The sequence below is a fragment of the Rhinopithecus bieti genome, unplaced genomic scaffold, assembly GCF_001698545.2.
Source record: "Rhinopithecus bieti isolate Rb0 unplaced genomic scaffold, ASM169854v2 scaffold_23869, whole genome shotgun sequence".
Lineage (NCBI taxonomy): Eukaryota > Metazoa > Chordata > Mammalia > Primates > Cercopithecidae > Rhinopithecus > Rhinopithecus bieti.
This window is the reverse complement of record NW_016810959.1, coordinates 80,022-105,071: the sequence shown is the minus strand read 5'-3', so window position 1 is coordinate 105,071 and position 25,050 is coordinate 80,022. Positions and strand designations below refer to the sequence as shown.

The following is a 25,050-nucleotide window of genomic DNA, read 5'->3' as shown; positions in this document are numbered from 1 at the left end:
ATTGTGATATAGCTGTCTTCATATACCCCACAATACCTGGTGCAGTAATTCTGTGCATAATAACTTATTAAGAAATGTCTGTTTGTTGTATGAATGAAATTTATATGTCTCAAGAAACATGTTAGCTACAATTATTGTGATAAGAAAGCTTAGCAACTTTTTCTCATTGAAAATTGTAATCAAACAATGAGCTTTTCAGAAATGATTTACTTACAAATTCCATATTTGAATGCAGGACAGAATCTAGACAGTATGCTCCATGGCACTGGGATGAAATCAGACTCCGACCAGAAAAAGTCAGAAAATGGAGTAACCTTAGCACCAGAGGATACCTTGCCTTTTTTAAAGTGCTATTGCTCAGGGCACTGCCCGGATGATGCTATTAATAACACATGCATGTAAGTATTTTATGCAGCCCTTCTTAAGAGTTAGGAGAATAGAGTTGCATTTAGTGCTATTTTAAGAATGATTAAACTTGTCTAAGGTTTTTTTTTTTTCCTTCATATATGATATCTTTCCAGAAAGCCAAAAAGCCTTGTGTTTTGTATATTAGAACATTACTCCATTAAATGATTGATAGGTGAGTTACTATATTAGAATTATGTTATAATGCAGCTTTTATAAATAAATTCAAAGGGATCTAGTATTTTTTTAACATCTGAGTTTTTTAATATCTTTTAATCTTGAAGTCATTTCGAAACTTAAAGATTACCAAAAAAAAAAAAAAAAAATCGAAACTCACCGACAGCCTCCTACTTCTTCTATAGACAGGGTCTTGCTATTTTGCCCAGGCTGGTCTCAAACTCCTGGGCTCAAGCAATCCTTCCACCTCAGCTTCCCAAAGTGCTGGGATTACTAGTGTGAACTGTCTCCTGGCCTCCTACTTTCTAATTGGTTGAAATATTCTGCAGATATATATTAATCATATTGTGTTAATTAATTTTAAACTTTTTTCTTACCTGTGAATTTACCAATCCAAATCTGATTTATAATTTTTCTACTGTATTTCATATTAACTACACAACATGTTTATATATGATCATGTAATTCTAGTCCATATTTATTGGAAACACTGACATATTGACTTAATAAGACCAAAAAAAAATTGCCTGAACAACTCAACCTGAATTGTCTCCTTGTTATAGAGGCAGTAATGAATGTCATGTTTTGTACTTTTAATAATTGTATGCTCCTTGAATGGACCAGATAGAAAGCATGAAACTTTACGCGTAAACTCTTGAACCTATGTGATGGTCATCGTGTCTTAGGTTTGCTGCTTGTCCCCTGGTGGTGGTGGACTCTGCGTGGCTGACTGTGACTAATTTTCCATTTACACCTTCCTGGGAGTTTGCCAGCAGGGAACTGCTCTCCGCTGTGTCACCAAATAATCTTTTGCTAAACTTCTTGTCTGTAGTACCTGCCTGATGTAATGGGCTGTCTGTTAGTAGCTTAGTAACCCAGGGTAAAACTGAATCATCCATTTTAGCAGAATTCTGCCCCACACTTAACATTTTCTCCTAACAGAAAACAAAGAATTCTGCAAAATTCTAAGTAGAAGCAGCCCAATTCCTGATATTAACAATAAATAGGAGCGCAGAAAAAGCTTTTAGAAATTTCTCCCAGACCTGTTGAAGTCTGTATGAATATATTAAGGGGAAACTCCAGGATGCTAACACTAAGATAAGAATTTCATTAAATATATATATGTAAATTTATTGAAAATTTATTCAAAAGTCCTCTCCCTGTTTTGCCTTCATATTCAGTAAAAGGTGCCTTTCAGTCCCCCTTTTTTCGGTCATTAAGCCTATCTGTATATGTCAGAGAAAAGTTTGTTTTATCTATTATCATATACAATATGGGAGTACTGAAAAAATGGGTAAAAAGAAACAAAGTTAAAGTGTATTTTCAAAACATGACTTACCTTATAAAATTTTATAAATCATCTTTCTGTGATCACATAACTGTGATTAGCGAAGAAAAGTCACACAACTCCCATGTGGAGGACTTGTTTAATCGAAATCCTTTTCTGCTTGACAAAGGGTTGTCACCTGGCCTTTTAGATCTTAGCTCAGACATAATTTTCATTTGTCTTAAAACTGCTTTGGTTTTGCCAGTAAATCACATGTGAATACAATTCTGAATCACAAAACAAAGTATTAAATGCTGTCTGTACCTTTTCACATTCAGACTCAAATTTCATTAGTACTTTCTATGTGAATTTATGTTTTTTTTTTTTTTTTTTTTTTCTGTTTTAGAACTAATGGACATTGCTTTGCCATCATAGAAGAAGATGACCAGGGAGAAACCACATTAGCTTCAGGGTGTATGAAATATGAAGGATCTGATTTTCAGTGCAAAGTAAGATATACTTTGGGACCCATGAGACAAAGAAGGGAGGGGCCACACAAAAGCATCAATTTCTCCCTAGGAGAAACATGGCTGACGTACACATGGCTGTATGTTCACGTCAGTAAATATGTTGGAGGAATACGTTCTGTCTAGATTCTGTCCTGTATTCATATGTAGAGTTTATAACTAAATCATTTCTGAAAAGCTAATTGTTTGATTACAATTTCCTTTTTTTCCTTTTTTATTTCCATAGACAGCACCTGGCTCTGTTGCCCAGGCTGGAGTGCAGTGCTGCGATCTCTGCTCACTGCAACCTCAAGCCAGCCTCCCGAATAGCTGAGACTACAGGTGCATGCCACTATACCTGCCTAATTTTTGTATTTTTTGTAGAGACCAGGTTTCACCACGTTGCCCAGGCTGGTCTCAAACTCCTGGGCTCAAACAATCTGCCCACATTGGCCCCCCAAAGTGCTGGGATTACAGGTGTGAGCCACTGTGCCCAGCCTGATTACAATTTTCTTTGTTCTCTACTTGGGAGGCTGAGGCAGAAGAATTGCTTAAGCCTGGGAGGCCGAGGTTACAGTGAGCCGAGACTGTTCCACGGCACTCCAGCCTGGGCCACAGAGCAAGACCCTGTCTCCAAAAAAAAGAAAAAATTTCTTTTTTCTTTTTTTAAATCTCAACCGTCTCTGGCTACTGATTACAATTTTCAGTGAGGACAAGTTTCTAAACTTTCTTATCACAATAATGGAAGCTAACGTTTCTTTAAAATAAAATTTTATTCAAGTAATATGATTATGGTAATTTAAGTTCCAGATTATTTTACTTTAAAAAAGTAAAATGTTTTCAATCATCCTAGGTTGTCATGACTGCAAACAAATTTATATTGTCACACTTATTTGTAGATTATAAAATCTATTGAAAAGCCTTTTAAGATAGTGGCAGTAACCTTTGTATCACTCTGAGGCAACTTAGAAATGTTAAAGATACACTGAAAACTCTAGGGCAACCTCTAAAGTTGAAAAAAAAAATGTTAAGGCCTTGTAAGGAGGTGTTAGTGGAGCTGCTTTAGCAAAGCAGCAATGAAGGAATCAGGATGGTAATAGTTCATGAGCATCCTGATGGCTCTGGGTTATAAACCTGATCTCTTCAAATTCTGTATAGTAATTTTGTCTCAGGAGATCCTTCAGTGTTTCTGAAAACCAGCTCCAGATAGAATTGTTTGTGCATAATTTAAGTCTCAGCTATGTTAGGAAATTGTTCCTATTATTTGGAAATTCTTAGGATGGGGGCTGGGCGCGGTGGCTCACGCCTGTAATCCCAGCGCTTTGGGAGGCCGAGACGGGCAGATCACAAGGTCAGGAGATGGAGACCATCCCGGCTAACACGGTGAAACCCTGTCTCTACTAAAAATACAAAAAATTAGCTGGGTGTGGTGGCGGGCGTCTGTAGTCCCCGCTACTCAGGAGGCTGAGGCAGGACAGTGGCGTGAACCCGGGAGGTGGAGCTTGCAGTGAGCCGAGATGACACCACTGCACTCCAGCCTGGGCGACAGAGTGAGACTCCGTCTCAAAAAAAAAAAAAGAAAGAAAGAAAAGAAATTCTCAGGATGGATAGAAATCTTAAAGGTTATATGTTTCAACCTCTCAGCTAATGTTTGGAATCACCCTCTTTGTAAATGACTGCAAATCTGTCTTCATGTCTGACTCTTCAGACCATAGAGAACAAACCTAATCTCTTTTTAAGATGACAGCCCTTTACTAACTAAAAAAAATGTGCTTCATCCTGCTAGTCTTTACCCAGTGAAAGTAATAGTTCATAGTGACCTCAACTGCTCCTTATGTGATCAGCTTTAGAGTTATTCACTCTCCACTTCCTCAGTATAATATGCAGAATTGAGTGTGGTATGACCAAGGAAAAAAGTAGTGAGTAAATAGTCCTGTTCCCTTTTTCTAAACACAGTCTTGTGTTAGATGTTTGGCAGTCACACCATATTCTTAAACCATTGAGCTTTCTGTAAGCTAAAATCCCCATGTCACTCACTCATGCTGCTGCTGAGCCACATCTCCTCCACTCTTCTTTGGTGCTGTTGGTTTCTTCACACAAATAAGTAGATGGGAATGGAATGAGGTTTTCCTATACAGTTGTTACATACTTGTCTATATGAATTTTATCTTACAAGCATTAATCTTTTGCTCTAATTGGTCAGGATTTAAAGGATGCTAATTTAGTTGTTTCTTCCAGTTTTAGGCTGTTTGCATATTTGTCAACCACATATACTATACATTTTTTAATCACTTAAAAAATTGAAGAAAGAGCTATGGTTAGGGTACTGAGCCCAGCAGTAATAACCAGTGTTCAACAGGCCCCTAGAGTAGGCCTGTCCTAAACTGAATTCACCATTGTAAGTTAGTTGTTAAACTTGACAAGCTGTTCAAATCTGTATACTGCTGTGAACCTTTGGACAAGGTGCTCTGCTTTCTTGTTTTCTCCCAAAGAAATGAAGGAATTACTGTAAGGATCAAATGATATGTATGTGAATAGTTTAGCACAATTGGCACATAGTAAGGGCTTAATAGATGTTACCTTTGACCATATTGATTCTTTAACAGAGCAGTCTTCGTGCTCTGTTAAACACAGTGTAACTCAGACTGTGTTATATTATACAAGGGTAACAGGCACGTTGATAGTATTAAGGGAATCAGTTTTTGGATCCTAAACTTCCGTAGGTACTGTTGCTGAATATTTCTCTGCCTGAGAACAGAACTTCTCAAGCAGTTCTCTTTCCCTTAGTCACTTTTCATAGTCAACCCCTCCTAGTTTACAAATAGAAGGCCTGAGGTGTAAAACTTGAGGTTTCCAAATGATGTTATAATTCGAAGTAAAAGCATCAGTGTAGGCTATGTGGGAATATCAAGTAAGTATTTACATGACAGATGGTTTTCATTTGTTTGCTTTCAACCAAGTTGCTGGATCATTGAAAATAATTTTTGTTGATAGGATCTTTATGGCACTTTTAGCATATGCTTTGGCAGGACTTTAAACAATTATGGGCTGGTTGAGGTGGTGCGGTGGCCTAAGCCTGTAATCCCAGCACTTTGGGAGGCCGAGGCAGGTGGATCACCTGAGGTCAGGACTTAGAGACCAGCCTAATCAACATGGCGACACCTGTCTCTACTGAAAATACAAAACGTAGCTGGGCGTGGTGGCGCGTGCCTTTAATCCCAGCTACTTGGGAGACTGAGACAGGAGAATTACTTGAACACGGGAGGTGGAGGTTGCAGTGAGCTGAAGTCGTGCCGTTGCACTCCAACCTGGGCAACAAGAGTGAAACTCCATCTCAAAAAAAAAGAAAATTATGGGACAATGGTATAATAATCTCCTTCCATTATTATCTTGCTTATGTGAATAAATTGTCTTGATGACGACAAAAGGAAAAATAAGAATAAAATTAATGATGAATCTTCTCACTCTAGCAGTAAGTAATATTTATCCATGACTTCATGAACTGATTTTTTTTTAAAGGCCCATCCATATCATTAAGAAATGCCTGGCCAGGTGCAGTGGTTCACGCCTGTAATCCCAACACTTCCGGAGGCCGAGGTGGGCAGATCGCTTGAGCTCACAAGTTTGAGACCAGCCTGGGCAACATGGCAGAACCACATCTCTATAAAAATTAGCTGGGCCTGGTGGCTCAGGCCTGTAATTCTAACACTTTGGGAGGCCAAGGCAGGCGGATCACCTGAGGTCAGAAGTTTCAGAATAGCCTGGCCAATGTGGTGAAACCCTGTCTCTAGCCGGGCGTGGTGGCACACTCCTGTAATCCCAGCTACTTGGGAGGCTGAGGCAGGAGAATCATTTGAACTCGGGAGGTGGAGGTTGCAGTGAGCCGAGATAGCACCACTGCACTCTAGCCTGGGTGACAGAGCGAGACTCCGTCTCCAAAAAAAAAAGGCAAAAAAAAAGGCTGAGGTGGGAGGAATGACTTGAGCTCGGGAGGCAGAGGTCGTAGTGAGCTGAGATCATGCAACTCCACTCTAGTGTGCAGAGTGATAGCCAGCCAGATCTTGTATCATAAAAAAAAGAGAGAAAAAGAAAAAATGCCTTTTCCAATAACATTTTCTTAAGTTTGTATTTAATAAAGATTGTAGCATATATATTTTTGATCAATTTTATGCTAATTATGATAAACGAATAATTTTCTAAGACTTAAAGACATACAGTTATAGGAAATAAAAGAATTTTTATGTACTTATCTTTGGACAGTTATATATTACTTTAGGACATAATTATTGTGGGAGATATTGAAAGGAAATAAGAGTTCAAGGAGAAGTAAGAGTTGTAGTGTAAAATTTCTCATTGCTAAAAGAAGCATTTGTTCATTTATTCTTTAAAATGATGATAATGGGTATCAAATTGCATGCTATTTAGATTCTACTGAATGCATTAAAAATGATGTAACACTTCTATTTCAATATGAGGTAACAATTCTATTTCAAAGTGTCGTTATGTACAGTAAGCCAGAAATTATTAATATATTGCAGCCATTTAAATTTATGGTGAAAATTTTAAGTGTCACCTGAAAATATGTGAAGGATACATTGCTTTTAAGAATTGGGTTATGCCAGCAAAAATTTTGACCAGCACTTATCTAACTTTCTGTATTTCTTGGTAAACGTCACCCAAGCACAGCTCTCTCATGCTCATCCTAACCCTTTCCCCAGTGTCTTCACGCACTGCCAGGTGTGGTGCAGAACAGATGTGAGTGTCTCTCACCAGGTCTCACGTTTTTCCACTCCCCAGGCCGCACTGGTAAATTGTGCTTATTCTGTTTTCTCCTGTAGGACAAATTATTTTTCAGAAACCTCGCTGCTGTTCTTTGTAACTTGGTTTCAGTTCCTTCCTCATATACTGTCTCCAGTTTGAGCACACTGAATAAGTTTATTTAAGTCAGAATCTCTTACTTCATAAGTGCCGAGTAAATTTGTTTCTCACAAAAATTCATATTCTCCACATAAATCTAGAAATACAAATTGACTGGCAGAGGGTAGGGGTGGAGAGTACAGGGAAAGGAAAGGCTGTGTCACCCAAATTCATAACCTCGAGAAACCCAATTTTTGCCTACCCAGATACATAGTTAACCTGAGTAAGACAGGTGTTGCTTATTCTTAGTGAAGCCATGTTGGGTCTTTAGGGGCTTATAAGTTTTTTGGCTTAGTCTAGAATCTCATCTGGGATTCATGTCAAGCACAGAGGAAGGGAAATTAATTTATTGAATATTTGCTACATGTGTATAGTATCCTGGGGAGTCAGTATATTCTGCCTTGATTTCCTCCAACTGCTCAATGGAGCAGATTTTTTTTTTTTTTAAAGACAGGGTATTGTTCCATCGCCCAGGCTGGAGTGCAGTGGCGCAATCACAACTCACTGCAGCCTCAACCTCCTGGGCTCAATTGACCCTCCCACCTCAGCCTTCTGAGTAGCTGGGACCACAGGCGTGCACCACCACACCTAGCTGATTTAAAAATTTTTTTTAGAGATGGGGTCTCACTATGTTGCCCAGCCTGATCTCAAACTTCTCTGCTCAAGCCATTTTGCTGCTTCAGCTTCCCAAAGTGCTAGGAGTACAGGTGTGAGCCACTGTGCCCAGATGATATTTTTTTTAACCTGTATTCTCTAGCACACTAAAGCCCAGAGATAAATTACTTGCTCAAGGTCACAAAGTGAACAACTGGGAAAGCTAGGATTCAAACTGTTTGATTCCGAAACCCTTGTATTTTCTGTAATACTATGCTGCCTTAATCTGTTGGCAGAGTCTATTTTGGCTTCTTTTAAAATTATTACTTTTAGAGATAGGGTCTCACTACATTGCCCAGGCTGGACTTGAACTCATAGCTTCAAGTGATCCTCATGCCTCAGCCTCCCAAGTAGCTGGGATTGTAGGCACACACCACCACATACAGCTTAAAGTCTACTTTCTCTTTTAAAGAAAAGGGACATATATAACATATACATGTAAACATATATATAGTTTATATAAAAAATATGTTTATATAAAAATACAACATTCAATTATCTATCATAGTTTCCAATGCTCTGTCTTTCTAAAGTCTTTAAATTTCACCTGTCTTTCAGCCATCTCTCTTACAAGGGCTGTCATCTTCCTGGGATATAATTCACCTAACTTGGAAGATAGGAACTCATGTAGAATACAAAAGCATCGTAAGATCTCCTCATACATTTGGGATGTCATTTCCCACTTAGTAGTGTTTAAGCTACCTTCATCATCCCTGTCAGCATCCTTCATAGAGAAGAAGAAACAAGACAGGACTTGAAGAATTGTTCATTTTTGTCCTTATCATCCACTGTCATGTCAGCAGTACATCTGTTGCTTGGAGAAACCCCATGCTGCCAGAGAAACTCTTCCTTGGTTTTTCTTTGCACTTTTCTCTTCTGCAAGGCCAAGCTCATTTTAGCGTTCCTGGAACCCTCTTGGATGCTTGGCACTTCTTTCATTCATAGTTAGTTATATGATTTTCATTTCCTCCTTCTTGTAAGTTTTCTCTGAATCTGGGATTATTTCAGACTCTCCAGTTTAAGCCTAACTTTTTTCTCTCTCTCCTTATGATCATTTAAAAGTAAAAATTGTGTAAAAGTTATTAGTAAAACTTCATTTAAAATATAAAATATGTATTTGGAGATTTCCAAATGCTCTTGACCATCTTCCCAACAGAATCTGAAGTCGTGGGCTCATGTTTACCTTTTTAAAGTCATAGCTGATTATACTGAGGCTTTTCCTTAATTTCTGCTTACATTCTTGTGACTTCCGTAGTGATGAACGTTCTTTGCTGTATACATGTTGGTCCAGAATGGCAGTTCTCCACAGGCTGTGCTGAAATGGCAGCATTCAACTTGTCAGATATTATATTGTTAATCCAATAAAACATCACATGTAAGTGCTGCTGCCCTTCTCTGTGCTAGCTTTCTGCTCTCTTAGGGACAGTCTCCTCTCTGACTGGTGATCTGTAATCATCTCTCAGGAATGCTTTCTGTAGTTTGCCCTTCCCTCACCACAGATGCTTAGCTTGCCTCCGCATCAGGCTCATGGCTTTCGACATGGCTGGGGTTGGCAGGGTCTGCAGTGGCCTCTGCACGCTCAGCTGCCTTGCCAACCAGCCTTTTCTTTGGACTAGGACACCCCCAACTTTTTAGTCTGATCTTAAATCTCATCCACATCTCAGTACCACAGTGAGATTATATGTACCAGACCAGTTTATAATTGTAATTACCTAAGTTCGGGTTTGGTATTCTAATGTAGTGTCTAACACACCATCCACATAGATATGTTCTTAAGAAAAGTCATTTTGCAGTCTTCACTATTTCAGCACAAATTTTAGTCTTTCAGTAATCTGTTTTTACATATAAAATTTGCAGGCCCCTTTCGCTCACTGAATTAGAAATTGTATTTTATGAATACTAAAATGACATATCATCAGTTTAAAATACCAAACAATTTCTAATTTTATCATTACTCTTCTTTTAGGATTCTCCAAAAGCCCAGCTGCGCCGGACAATAGAATGTTGTCGGACCAATTTATGTAACCAGTATTTGCAACCCACACTGCCCCCTGTTGTCATAGGTAGGTTAGCCGAGAAAAATCGGAGCATGCTTCTCAAATATCTTCTCTGATTTTACCAAGCTACCTAGAATTGAACACTTCAGATTATTTTTTCATTTCATTGTTTATTTCCTTGTTTACTTTTATTGTCAGGTCCATTTTTTGATGGCAGCATTCGATGGCTGGTTTTGCTCATTTCTATGGCTGTCTGCATAATTGCTATGATCATCTTCTCCAGCTGCTTTTGTTACAAGTAAGAAGATATTTATTTTGAAGCAAAATATTTTGTCAAATATTAGATGTCAACCGCTATTTGTAAAGCCATTGCAGAAACCGTTAACTTGTGTTCTCTGGTTGTATATCTCCTTTATGTAACTAGACTATAGTTCTCTTAAGGGAAAAGGACCTTACTACCAATTAATTAATTTCATACTTCTTATATGTTCATGAATACTTATGATTTTCTTATTAATGGAATAGTGAGCTTTCTGGTATCTGAATGTTTTCAGTCTCTCCCAAGAAACCCACTGTGTTATAATTCTTTAGAAATCTGGAGCTTCAGAATTGTTTGCATGTAGCCACGATTTCAGAATACAATTGCCAAAAAAGAAGAGTAATAAGAGATAGTCCCTAATGGATATAAACTTTAATAATAAAACATTATCATACCGACCTAGATAGATCAATGAAACAAGTTAGTAAACCCATAAATAAACCCAAGTACATAAAGCAATTTAGCATATGATAAAGGAAACACTTCAGATTACTGAGGAAAAGATGTTTGCATACCTCCTTGTTTTTATTATAATTCTTCACCCTCAACAATGGGGTACCACAGTTGAGAAACTGTGTTTTGAGTCTTTCCAGATAATAGACTTGGAATCTTCTGTTAGAAAGGTGATGGGAAAGTCACATGATTATTTAGAGTAGGAGATGGGGTTGAGAGGAGAGCTCCACATCTGAGGTAGCCATCATCCCAAATGGCCCCCAGTGATTCTCACTGCCTGGGGTTTCTCCCCTTGGGGCCAATCCCCTCCCATAACACATCGGGGCTGATCTGTGTGACAAATAGGATATGGCAAAAGTGATTTCCAAGTCTACATTATAAACAGTTTTGCAGCTTTCACCATGGTCTCTGGGATCACTCACTCTGGGGGAAGCCAGGCATCATGCTATGTGGACACTCAGCTCTGAGAGAGGCCTGCACAGGGAGGAACTGAGGCCTCCTGCCAATACCCAGCCTGCAACCTGTAAGCCTTGTGAGTGAGCCGCCTTGGAAGTGACTGCAAACTCCTGTCAAGCTTTCAGATGAGTGCAGTCTCAGCTGACGTCTGACCCTGAGCTACCCAATCAAGTCACTTCTGAATTCATGATCCACAGAAACAGATAACAATTGCTGTTTTAAGCCACTCAGTTTGGGAGTGATTTGTTAACATAGTATTGGATAATCCAGTGTCTGACTTTCTGAAAATTGACTTTCAAGCAGTCATCTTGGTCAGCTTTACTTCCAGGGATAACCACAATGGCCGGTTCCGAAGTTCTTGGGGCAGCCCCATAGTATAAACTGGTTGCTTCTTGGTTTTCTCAATTTCTAGCCTAAGAATCAGACTTTTTGGGTCTGCAAAGTCACTACTCATTCATCTGCTTCATGAATTCCAATAGTGTTTACTGTTATTTTATCACCTTTTCTCCTTGGCTGTTAGATAAAGAAGTTTAAAACTCTTCATTGCTGTTTTAGTGGACTACTAAAAGCAAGCAAGTATGCTCAATCAGTTATTTTAAGCTTTGTCAGAGTATGTTTTATTTTATTTTATTTTATTTTCTTTTAGAAAAGAGCCATCTATATTTTATTTAAATCATGTGTTCATTTTGGGGGGCCTGTTTTCCATTGAATTGCATAGATTTTTTTCTCTTTGATTTATAAAAGCTGTTTATATTTCAGAAATCAGCTTTGTCAAATAACTGAATCTTGCCAGTAAGACAGGTGATAATATATCAAGGTGATTTGAATTTATATTTTTCATATTAAAATACTTTTTTTATACATTGGTTTCTTTATTACACAAGGGCACTGTAATGTATAAATTATTTTATTTATTTATTTATTTAGAGACAGAGTCTCACTCTGTCTCCAAGGCTGGATTGCAGTGATCTCGGCTCACTGCAGTCTCTGCCTCCCAGGTTCAAGCGATACTCATGCCTCAGCCTGGCAAGTAGCTGGGATTATAGGTATGCACTACCACACCTGGCTAATTTGTTTATTTTTAGTAAAGGCGGGGGTTTCACCATGTTGACCAGGCTGGTCTTGAACGCCTGACCTCAAGTGATACACCCGCCTCACCCTCCCAAACTGCTGGGATTACAGTCTGAGCCACCGGCCCTGGCCTATAATGTATATAGTAAAATATTGTTGAGTATGCTTTTATTTTTCTTTTAAGAAAAGAGCCATCTATATTTTTATTTAAATCGTGTTCATTTTGGGGGGCCTGTTTTTCTCTTGAATTACATAGATTTTTTTTCTCTTTGATTTATAGAAGCTCTTTATATTTCAGAAATCAGCCCTTTGTAATATGAGCTACCTGTACTTTTTTTTTTTTTTCATGCTGCGTTACCGCAGAGCTACCTACACTTTTCATTGTAGTGTGTCTTCAGACTGCCTGCGGTGCCTTCAGCCACAGAGTAAAGAAGCCTATCAGCCAGGTGTGTGCTCTCTAAGCAATAGATAGGATGTTTCTTCTTAGGGAAATCTGTTCAGCCCAAGAGATGAAACCTAAAAATACTGCTGTTAGGGCCCAGTGAAATGGTCCAGGCAGATTATATTACAGTGAAGCTTGTAATCAGTAAACCCTACCTGTATACTAATAGCTGCCAATCAGGGTATCAGGCTGTGAAGGATACTGATCTCTGAAAAACAGGAACCAAGTGAGTTGAGCCTTGTGATTGCCCACCTTCTCCCTGAACAGAGTTTTGGGTTGGGCATCACAAGGGGAGTCCAGGTGTAGCCAGCAGGCTGTCTCAGTTCGAGGAGTCATGAGGAAGCTACCAAGCCTGGGGAAAGAACACCTGAAATGATTGAGGAAACAGTGTTTGGTGCTCACACAAGGCTGGGAGTAGGATCTGTTCATACCAGCTGTGAGAATTGAAAACCCCATAATTCACAGGCTTTGGTTGAAGGACTCAGGAGGATTTTGCCTCAGTGGTGGGGAATAATTAGCCCTAGACTTAACATGGCTCTGGTCTCACCCTAAAAGCAAGCCCCAAATGGATCACACCATTTCTAAGTCACTGTATCCTAGAACAAAACTCAACAGTATTTATAGGAATATAACAAGGTAAAATTCACAATATCTGCCATCCAATAAATGAATACTGTGAATAAATGAATACATATAAATATGGCCCATAATGAGGAAAGAAATGAAGCTATCAAAACCACTGACCCAGAACTGATACAGACCTTAGAATTAGCAATGGCATTAAAATAGTTGTTAGAACTGTATTTTATATGTACAAAAGTTAAATCAAGACATGGAAGATTTTGTAAAAGATCTTGAAATGAAACTTTAGGAAATGATATCTATAATATCTCAGATGAAACATACTAGATGAAATTGGTAACAGACACTGTAGAAGAAAAGATGAGTGAACATGAAGACATAGGAATTAATAGAGAATCAGTGAACTGCGGGACAACTTCAGATGGCCTAATATCGATATAATTGGAGTTCCCAGAAGAGAGGAGGGACGAAAAACGTACAGAAATCATGATCAAATGTTTTCAAATTTATCTATTATTATTATTTTAGAGACAGGGTCTTGCTGTGTCATCCAGGCTGGAGTGCAGTGGTATAATCTCAGCTCACTGCATACTCCACCTCCTGGGTTCAAGCGATTCTCATGCCTCAGCCTCCAGAGTGGCTGGGATTATGGGCATGTACCACCAAGCCTGGCTAATTTTTGTATTTTTAGTAGAGACGGGGTTTCACCATGTTGGCCAGGCTGGTCTTGAACTCCTGGCCTCAAGTGATCCACCTGCCTCAGCTTCCCGAAGTGTTGGGATTACAGGTGTGAGCCACTGCACTCAGCTTTTTCAAATTTAATGAAAACCATGAACCCATATATCTGAAAGCTCAGCAAACCCTGAGTAGAAGAAACATGAAGAAAACTACGTTAAGGCACATGATAATCGTATTGCTCAAAACCGATAATAAAGAGAAAATACTAAATGAAGCAAGGAAAAAAGGCAGATTATCTACAGAGGCACAAAGTTGAGGATGACAGCAGACCTTTTGTTGGAAACAGTGCACTCAAGAAGATAGTCAACCAACATCTTTAAAGTGCCCAAAGAAAAACGTCACAGACCTTGAATTCTATAGCCAGAGAAAATATCCTTCAAAAATGAAGGTAATGGGAAGACTTCCAGTCATACAGAAACCTTGAAAGAACTCCGCCCCCTTAGAGCTACCGTTCAACTAGAAATGTGAAGGGAAGACAGGCCAGGTGGAGATAAGAATCCACATAAAAGAATGAAGAGCTGGAAGTGGATCCAAGTGACCCTGACACAAACTAACAATATCTTTTAAGATGAACAAAAAATACCACTCATCTGAGACTCAGGCCATGGACACTCAAGTGGGTGACCTATAACACTTCACAGAACATACGATCAGACATCAGGAACTGGTCATGTAGGCTTTTTTATAGTTCTAAACTAAATACTACATAGAACTTTGTGACTGCCCTGTTTATTTAGCTTTTGAACTTCATGTGTTAGTTGAGTCTACGTGAAGATTCATTATTGATCAGATATACACAAATCTGTAATTTGGAATATTCATTCATATTTAGTTGAACTTGAACAAGGCACAAGTTGTTCTCCATAGCAAACCATAAAAGGATAAGATTAAAGAGAGGACTGTCCGTCAGCATATTAAGGTTTGTCTGTTTTGTTTGCCTCATTAATATTTTGTTTCCCTTTTTTCTAATGTGATTGTTTTCCTCCAATTTAGATACGTCTGCAATTTATTCTCCATTCACATTTACATTCATGACCCATGACCCTCAAAACTGGTACCTTCTCTAAAACCTTCTCTGGAACCATGGCCTCCTCCCTCTACTGTGGACGAGGCATCATTCCGTACCATAAGCCAGTTCCTGGTTGTTTCCTCTGGCATCCTCTTTTGTAGCTCCTTTAATCCTTCAAACTGCTTAGATCCTGTGATCTGCCCCCATAACACTTACTAATTTTATCTTGCATTTTTTTTACATTGGCAAGTATTCATTTACTTGTTCATGCATATTTGCCAAAAGTCTGCATTTCCATTCAATAGGAATCTCAGTGGTAGCAGAGATTACTTAACCATTAATATTGATGATCAACTGGCTGGCTGTTTAAATTGCCATTTTCCTCTTGAAATTTGAAGGGTGCCCATGGTGAATCTTGTGTGTCCCTCATGCTTGGCACACAGTGGATACTTACTCTTGTTGATGTTTGCCAGCCATCCTTGGCCCAGAATTTCTGCTTGGGAAATAGTATCACAGATGCATTTGTCAGATGAAAAAAGCCTGCTTCTGGCTTTATAATGGACCCTTTATCCTCATTGTCTTTAGGGGACTCCTGGTCCTACAGTAGTTAAATATTAAGAATTTAATGACTTTCTAAATCAGTGATTACAGGGAAAAAAAAAATTGCCAAGTAATGTTTTAATACGAAAGAACATAAACATTTTCTAACTACCTAAAAAAGGAACTGCCAATCAGCTTTCAAAGTGATTAAAAATAAGAAAATATGCCCTATATGTACATGTATTTTTATTACTTTTAGCACTCTCCATGTATTTAATTCTAAATACATGTTTAGAAGTTTTCATCTGATACCATATTCCTTCTGCCTGAAGAATTTCTTTAACCTCTTGTAGTGCAGGTCTGCTGGCTCTAAGTCCTCTCAGCTTTTGTCTGCAGTCTTTTGCCTTCATTTACCCAAGGTATTTTCACTGGCTGTAGAAATCTGGGTGGGCTCGAGTTCGTTTCCCTTAAAGCTGTCACTCATTATCTTCCACTTGCATACCTTCTGACATACATTTTGTCTTTGATGTACTATATGTAATTTTTTTCATGGCATCCTTTAATGTTTTCCCATTATCTTTCATTTTAAACAACTCAGCTACAATACATTTAGAAGTATGTGAGTGTTTCTTTTTTGGTATTTTCTCTGGTTTGGGTTTCACTGAGCTTAGTGAATCTATGGTTTGCTATCTTTCATTATTATTGCAAAATTATCTACTATTTTTTTAAAAACACTTTGTCCTTTTATCTGTCTCTTCTGTTTTTGAGACTCCAATTATATATATTAGATTATTTGGTGTTGTGCCACAGCTCTTGAATTCTTCGGTTTTTCTCACTCGTTTTTTCTCTTTGTATTTTAGTTCAGGTAATTTCTATTTACCTATTTTCAAATGCATAGATTTTTTTTTTCTTCACGTGTGTCCATCTGAGCTATGTACTGTTGAGCTCATCAAACTAATTCTTCATCTTTGATAGCATGTTTTCCCTTTCTCACATTCCTGTCTGACTTCATTTCTCTGCTGAGACTCTCCATCTGTGTATTCCTGTTACCACCTTCACCAGGTGCTTTCCCCTTTTAATCACAGTTCTGTGAAAGGCCCAACTGGCAGCTCCAGCACAAGTGGTATCTGCCACCGGTCCTCTTGATTGCCTGCCCTCTTGGCAGTGAGTGATTTTTCCTTGCTTTTTAGTGGGTCTCATAAGTTTATCTGGATGTTGTACATCATGTTAAGAATAGCAGAGATTGTCACAATGAGATATCAACCTCACCCCAATTAAAATGGCTGTTATCAAAAAGAAAACAAATGCTGGGGAGGCTGTGAAGAAAGGGGAACCACAGCATATTGCTGGTGGAAATGTAAATTGGCACAGCTACTATGGAGAACAGTGTGGAGGTCCCTCAAAAAACTAAAATTAGAACTGCCCTATGATCTCGCAATCCACTATTTGATATATATATCCAAAAGGAAATCAGTATATTGAAGGCCTGTTCACACCCCTATGTTTAAGCACTATTCATAATGGCCAAGATGTAGAATCAACCCGTGTCTATCAGCAGGTGAATGGATAAAGAAAATGTGATCTCTACAGTGGAATATTACTCAACCAGAAAAAGAATGAAATCCTGTTATTTTCAGTAACATGAATGGAACTGGAGTCCATTATGTTAAGTGAAATAAGCCAGTCATAGACAAATACTACATGTTCTCAATCATACATGGGAGCTCAAACGGTTGATCTCATAGAGAGGTAGTAAGTGGAATAACATACCAGAGGCTAGGAAGGGTGGAGGGAGGGAGGTTGGATGAAGATGGATGGATGAAGAGAGGTTGATTAAGGGGCACAAAACTACAATTACTAATGTAAGAAATAAGTTCTAGTATTTGATAGTACAGTAGGGAAATTATAGTTAGTAATTTATTGTGTATTTCAAAGTAGCTAGTCTTTAAGAGAAGAATTGTAATATTCCCAACACAAAGATATAGCCTGGGCAACATGGCAAAACCACATCTCTACAAAAAAAATACAAAAATTAGCCGGGCATGGTTGTACACATCTGTGGTCCCAGCTGCTGGGGAGGCTGAGGTGGAGGTTGCGATGAGCCAAGATCACGCCACTGCACTCCATCCCAAGCAGCAGGAGCCCTGCCTCCTCTTCCCCACCCAAAGAAAAACAAAAGATAAATATTTGAGGCCGGGCGCGGTGGCTCAAGCCTGTAATCCCAGCACTTTGGGAGGCCGAGACGGGCGGATCACGAGGTCAGGAGATCGAGACCATCCTGGCTAATATGGTGAAACCCCGTCTCTACTAAAAAATACAAAAAACTAGCCGGGCGACGAGGCGGGCGCCTGTAGTCCCAGCTACTGGGGAGGCTGAGACAGGAGAATGGCGTGAACCCAGGAGGCGGAGCTTGCAGTGAGCTGAGAGCTGGCCACTGCACTCCAGCCTGGGCGGCAGAGCAAGACTCCGTCTCAAAAAAAAAAAAAAAAAGATAAATATTTGAGATGATGGCTATCCCAGTTACTCTTGATTTGTTCATTTTACATACCAGAGGCTAGGTAAAATGTAAAAAATCATTTTACATTGTATACATGCATAAGATATCACATGTACCCTCCAAAATATGTACAGCTGTTATACATCAGTTTTAAAAAGAACAACAGACATTGAGATAGAGACATACTCCTGAAAATGGGCACACCTCCTCTTAGGCTGTTGAGAAGCACGAGATGTTCAGTCTAGTAGGAGTCGATTTGGGTTAAGGTTTTGTTTAGTGTTTGGGTCTGTGCCTTCAATGCACCACAAGTTTCAAATTCCTTCAGTGATGGGCTGCTGTTCATTTGCTTCGAGTCGGGGTTTGGGTGCAGAAGGAAGCGTTTTTCTCTGAGTTCCTACTTCCCCTATAGCTTTCAGCTCTTACTGCGTCCTTGCACCTCTGTGGGAGTCACTGTCCGTGTTCCTGTTCCTCCTGCAGAAGTCATCTGCTGTTGCGTGTTATTATTAGAGGACAGGTGGAAAGTGAGGGGGGCGTGCCTGTTGTCCTTAGGTAGGTTCTGTGTTGCTAGACCTGATGGGTGCAGCTTCCTCAGGGCTCTTGCACCTCCTCCCACAGAGGTAGCTGACCTTCCTGTGGCCCTCCTGTAGGATCCTGTGCCCACAAGGAGAGAGGAAGGTGTCATCTTCTCCTCTTCCTCAGCATCAGAGGATCTTAACCTGGTCAGGGCACAGGGAACATTTCCTCTACATCCCCAAGAGGCAAAAGGACTTTGCTGCTTCTCCTTCCTCCAAAGTAATGGATCTTTGCCTGTGCTCTGGGGCGGGGGGAAGAGGGTGTGCAAGAAAGAAAACAATAGTCATGTTATACAGTGAGGGCCGCGTGTAGATAGAGTTTATATAGCCATAATAATTCAAACACTGAATGTTGAGCTAAACAAATAATATAACTGTAAGGAGGATGTGAGGATGGACGTATTTTCTGTTTTGGGAAGCTGCAGGGTGTTAAATGATCAGTTAAATTTTCATATTCCCCAGTGTAAGTCAATAGTTAAAGCCTAATACTGAAAAACTTAAAATGTCAGTGTAAGGATGCTATTTAGAAATAATGAGGGCCAGGTGTGGTGGCTCACGCCTGTAATCCCAGCAGTTTGGGAGGGTGAGATGGGTGGATCACTTGAGGTCAGAAGTTCAAGACCAGTGTGACCAACCTAGTGGAACCTCAGCTCTACTAAAAATACAAAAATTAGCCTGTTGTGGTAGTGTGTGCCTGTAGTCCCAGCTACTTGGGGTTCCCAAGAATTGATCAAACCAGGAAGGCGGGGGTTGCGGTGAGCTGAGAGCGCACCATTGCACTCTAGCCTGGGTGACAGAGTGAGACCCTGTCTCAAAAAAAAAAAAAAAAAAAAAAGAGAAAAGAAAGAAAAAAGAATGAGGTAAATATTAAATAAGCTTCAAAAGTCACAATTCTTTATTCTAAGAAGTGGAAACTGGATAGGAGGGGAGGGGAGACAAGGGATGGCTTTTCATTACCAAGCCATGGGGAACTGTATGACATTCAAAGGTAGGCGAATAAAGATGCTTGATAAAATTAAATACTAAGTTCTATAAATATAAAATTTGATAAAGTTTAAAACTGAGTTCTAAAAGTTTATAACACAAGGGTAGGGATAAAGGTGTAGGGAAAATAGGCATTCTCATATGTTGGTGGAGGGATTCCAACTGGTGCAGCTGTTGAGGAGGTCAGTAGGGCACTCCATCAAAGTTCCAAATTCAGTAATTCCTACTACAGATATGGTAGAAAATTGTGTTTCACACTTGCATGCAATAAGACTAGAAACCATCTAAATATTACCAGTAGGTGGCCAGGTGCAGTGGTGCACGCCTGTAATCCCAGCACTTTGGGAGGCTGAATCAGGTGGATCATTTGAGGTTAGGAGTTCAAGACCAGCCTGGCCAACGTGGTGAAACTCCATCTCTCATAAAAAATAAAAATACAAAAATTAGCTGGATGTGGTGGCGGGTGCCTGTAATCCCAGCTACTCGAGAGGCTGAGGCAGGGAGGATTGCTTAAACCCGGGAGGCAAAGGTTGCAGTGAGCTGAGATTGTACCATTGCACTCCAGCCCGGGGGACTGAGTAAGACTCCGTCTCAAAATAAAGAAAGAAAGAAAAAGAAAAATAAATATTACCAGTAGGTGAATGGTTAGCAGCCATACAATGGAATACTGTCTAGCCTTTAAAGAAAAAGGTGACACTTGCGTACTTCTGTGGAATGATACCCCAGGTAAGAAGCAAGATGCAGAACGGCATCGGTGTCTCTCCAGAAGATGACCAGAGAAACCAGAAGTAGTTTTGCTTCTAAGGAAATAGGGAATATTTCCTTAGAGAATTACTTGAGCTCAGGAGTTCAAGACCATCCTGGGCAACATAGCAAAACCCCATCTCTACTAAAAATACAAAAAAAAAAAAAAATTAACTGGGCATGGTTGCACGTGCTTGTAGTCCCAGCTACTCAGGAGGCTGAGGTGGGAGGATCACTTGAGCCTGGGAGGCAGAGGTTGCAGTGAGCTGAGATCATACCACTGCATTCCAGCCTGGACAACAGAGCTAGATCCTGTCTCAAAAAATATGTATTTGTTAAAAATGTGAATAGGCAGTTCACAGGAAAAAAAAAAAAAAAAAAAAACTGAACTGTGGGAAAAAAACTCAATTTCGCTAGTAACCAGAGGAAAGCATATTAGAAGAAGGCATTGTTTCATATCTATCAAGTTGGCAAAAGTCTGAAAATATGACTTCAAGGTTTGGGTTGGAATGTAAGGAAATGTATATTGTGATTATTTGAAGTCGTATTTTTTTTATAGCTAGGATGACACTTCACATCTAATTTTGATAGTTTCTTTTTACATGCCGATATACCATAGACATCTTTCCATTTTAACATGATACGTAGAACTCTGAACTCCATTTCTAGATGTATTTAACAGGATATATTATCCAATGATAAGACTAATTTGGATAGGATTTTGTCTGAGGGAAGGATAACAGTATAGAGAATCTCAAGGTTTTCTTAACCTTAGGGTTTTATAGTTTTTCATTTTTAATGTAGATTGTTTTCTGCTTTTTTAAAAGACATTATTGCAAGAGCATCTCAAGCAGACGTCGTTACAATCGTGATTTGGAACAGGATGAAGCATTTATTCCAGTTGGAGAATCACTAAAAGACCTTATTGACCAGTCACAAAGTTCTGGTAGTGGGTCTGGACTACCTTTATTGGTAAGTTAAAAGTTCCTATAAACATGAATGGTGTGTTGATTTAGAATATGTCCTCTTGATGGTGGACAGTATAATTATTGCAGATCAGGGAACAATAATGGACACATTTTTTTGTCCTTATTTAGAAAGAGGTGTGCGTTATTGCAAGGTGAAATTAGTTAAAAATAAGAAATATGAACCAAGAAAAATAAAATAGGCAAGTAAGATAGAGCTGTAAACAAGGTTAGGAACCAAGTCCTGCAGAGAAGGGTGGGGGAAGTTAGATCATGGAGTCCTATATGAAAGGCAAGAGTTAGCTCACAAGTTTTGCTCTAAGCATTTTACCAGCCGACTTAAAGAGGAATCAGGTATAAGATTCCTTGCATCTGTAAGGTTAAATGGATTGATTGAGGGAACTGTAACTATTTCAGATTCTGAAATAAAAAAGTTTCAACAGACATGCTTAGAGAGGATGCTTCTCTCAGTATACTACTACCAAAACATAGTTCAGTAAAAAATAATTTTAAAGGGGATTACAAATAAATTCCAACAAATTTGGACTGATTCTTGGTATGAGAGAAAAAAAGATAATCCCAGCAGGTTCATTTATATATGGAAATACTCAGATTTATGGGTCGAGGGAACTCTTATTTGAGAGGACCTGTGTTATGAACGCTAGATATCCAGATAGGTTTTAGTTTTTAATTGTATTAGTTGAAAGAAACTGATCTCTTCTTATTTTATTTTATTTATTTTATTTTACTTTATTTTATTTTAATTGTATTGAGACAGTCTTGCTCTGTCACCCAGGCTGGAGTGCAGTGGCCCAGTCTCGGCTCACTGCAACCCCTGCTTCCCAAGTTCAAGCAATTCCCGTCTCAGCCTCCGAAGTAGCTGGAATTACCAGATGCACCACCACGCCTGGCTATGTTTTTGTTTTTTGTTTTTTTGGAGGGATGGGGTTTCGCCATGTTGACTAGGCTGGTCTCAAACTCCTGGCCTCAAGTGATCCTCCCACCTTGGCTCCTAAAGTGCTGGGATTACAGGCGTGAACCACCGCACCCACTCTGATCTCTAATTTTAAAATTCATTTTATTAGGTAACTCTAATTGAATTGGAAAAGTAAAAGTAAAACTGCCTTCATATGCAGACAACATGATTGTTTATGTAGAAAATCCCAAGAATGGTACAACTACTGCAGCCAGTATATGACTTTATCATGTTGCAGAATACAGTCATTGTACAAATATCATTGAATTCATATGCACTAGCAACAAACAATTAGGAAATTATAAAAACAGTATTTAAAATAGCATCAAAAACCATGAAATATTTAGAATAAGCCTAACAATTTATGCAAGACCTGCACACTGAAAATTATAAAACATTGCTGAAAGAAATTAATAAAGCCCTAAATAAGTGGAGATGTTTATAAATCTGAGGACTCAGTATTAAGATTTCAGTTTTCCTCAAATTGGTGTGTAATTTCATTTGAATCCAAATGAAAATCAGAGCAAACTTTTATAGAAATTGATGTATATTCTAACATTTATATGGAAATGCAAAGGACTAGAAGAACCAAAACAATTTTGAAGTAGAAGAACAAAGAGGAATCACTACCTGATTTCTGGACTTACTGTAAAGCTCAATAATGATCACAATTTGGTACTGGTGTAAGGATAGATGTATTGATGAATGGAACAGATTATGGAGTTTAGACAGGAACATGCACTTAATATGGTTAATTGATTTAAAAAAAAAAAGGTGCCCAAGTAATTCAGTTGGAAAAGGCAATCCGTTTAACAAATGGTGCAGGAAAATCAGGAATCCATTTACCAAAAGTTAATCTCAGCCCTTACCTCCTCACTCTGTATACAAAATTAACTTGAAATGTAGCATAGTCCTAAATGTAAAAGTTGAAGTATAAAACCTCTAAAAGAAAATGTCCAAAGGAATTATTGTGACCTTGGGCAGACTTCTCAGTACATAAAAAGCACAAATCATTTTTTTAAATGATAAATCAGGCTTTATCAAAATTTAAACCTTCTGCTATTTAGAAGACACTGTTAAGAAAATGAGAAGACAAGTCACAGATTGGCAAAACAGATCTGATACAGGGTGTTTGTGCAAAATATATAAAGAACTTTTGCAACTCAATAAGACAACCTAATTTTTTAAAAAAATGGCCAGAAGATTTGAACAGACACTTCCCCAAAGATGATGAAAGAACGGCAAACAAGCACATGAAAAGATGTTCAGCATCAACAGGGATATACAAATTAAACGCAGTAAGATACTTCTACACATCCACTAGTATAGCTAAGACTGACAATATTAAGTGGTGACAAAGATGTAGATCAACTAGAAATCTCATACATTGCTGGTTGGAATGCAAAATGGTATGGCTCTTTTGAAAAACAGTTTGACAATTGTCTGGAAAGTTAAGGGTATACTTTCTGTACAATGAAGCAATCCTTCTGCTAATTATTTATCCAAGAGGTATGAAAATTTGTCCACACCAGAGGCCTGAATATGAATGTTGATAGCAGTTTTATTTATAATAGACATAAACTGGAAACAACCCCAAAGCTCATTAATTGGTAAATGAATAAACAAATCGTGGTACATTCATACAGTGGAATACTACTCATCAGCAAAAAGGAACAACTTCTAACACCTGTAGCAGTAACAGTGGGTGAATTTCAGAAGTATTTTATGCTACATGAAGGAAGTCAGACACAAAAGGCTACACTCCTGCCTCAGCCTCCCAAGTATGCTGGGATTAAGGCATGTGCCACCATGCCCAGCTAATTTTTGTATTTTTTTTTTTTTAGTAGAGGCGGGGTTTCACCATGTTGGCCAGGCTGGTCTTGAACTCCTGACTTCAGGTGATCCACCTGCCTTGGCCTCCCAAAGTGCTGGGATTACAGGCACGAGCCACCATGCCCAGCCAAAAAGTGAGAATTTTTTTACGTGATTAAAATGTTCTGTATTTTAATTGTGGTATTGGTGATTACATGATATAGATTTGTCAAAGGCTTGTTGCACTTTTCTCAAAAAGGGTACATTTTATATAAATTATAAAATCTTGACTTAAAAACTTACAGGCTGAGGCAGGCGGATCACTTGAGGTCAGGAGTTCGAGACCAGTCTGGCTAACATGGTGAAACCCCATCTCTACTAAAAATACAAAACTTAGCTGGACGTGGTGGCAGATGCCTGTAATCCCAGCTACTCGGGAGGCTGAGGCAGGAAATCGCTTGAACTGGGGAGGCAGAGGTTGCAGTGAGCTGAGATTGGCTGCTGCACTCCAGCCTGGGCAACGGAGCGAGATTCTGTCTCAAAAAAACAACAAAATTTACAAAAGGATTCTATAATAAATGATACATAAAGTCACTTTAACTTTGCACTAAATCTAGTTCATTTTAGAAGCATTTCCAACTTGGAACATAATGTTCTTGTTAATGTAGAATGATCACTAATGCTTCTGAAAATGAAAGATAACAATCCATATACATCTTTTATTTAACAAATATGAAAGTACTTCTGATATTGTCCCAAATAAATACCTATATTCTGTGAGCAGGGGATGGATTTCAAGCAAATATATACGTAAATAAGAATAAAGTTATGATTGTGTTAAGTGCAGCAACTGAGAGGTTTTATGTGCTATGAAGGTGTTTAAGTGAGAAAATAGTACTCTAAGTAAAGGGAACTGGACATTCAAAAAGACCCAGAGACAGGAATAAGCTTGAGTGAATTCTAAAAG

At 38.8% G+C, this 25,050-nt stretch overlaps 1 protein-coding gene across 3 annotated transcripts in view; it reads left to right on the top strand.

Moving 5' to 3' along the window:
* The window catches only part of BMPR1A (bone morphogenetic protein receptor type 1A), a 166,343-nt gene that overhangs the window by 132,346 nt on the left and 8,947 nt on the right, over positions 1 to 25,050 (top strand). For all 3 annotated transcript variants that reach the window (XM_017893277.1, XM_017893275.1, XM_017893276.1), the window contains 5 exons: positions 236 to 398; positions 2,256 to 2,358; positions 9,893 to 9,989; positions 10,122 to 10,221; positions 21,158 to 21,302. In XM_017893277.1, coding sequence (XP_017748766.1) covers positions 236 to 398; positions 2,256 to 2,358; positions 9,893 to 9,989; positions 10,122 to 10,221; positions 21,158 to 21,302 — 608 coding nt within the window. The remainder of the gene's footprint in view (positions 1 to 235; positions 399 to 2,255; positions 2,359 to 9,892; positions 9,990 to 10,121; positions 10,222 to 21,157; positions 21,303 to 25,050) is intronic.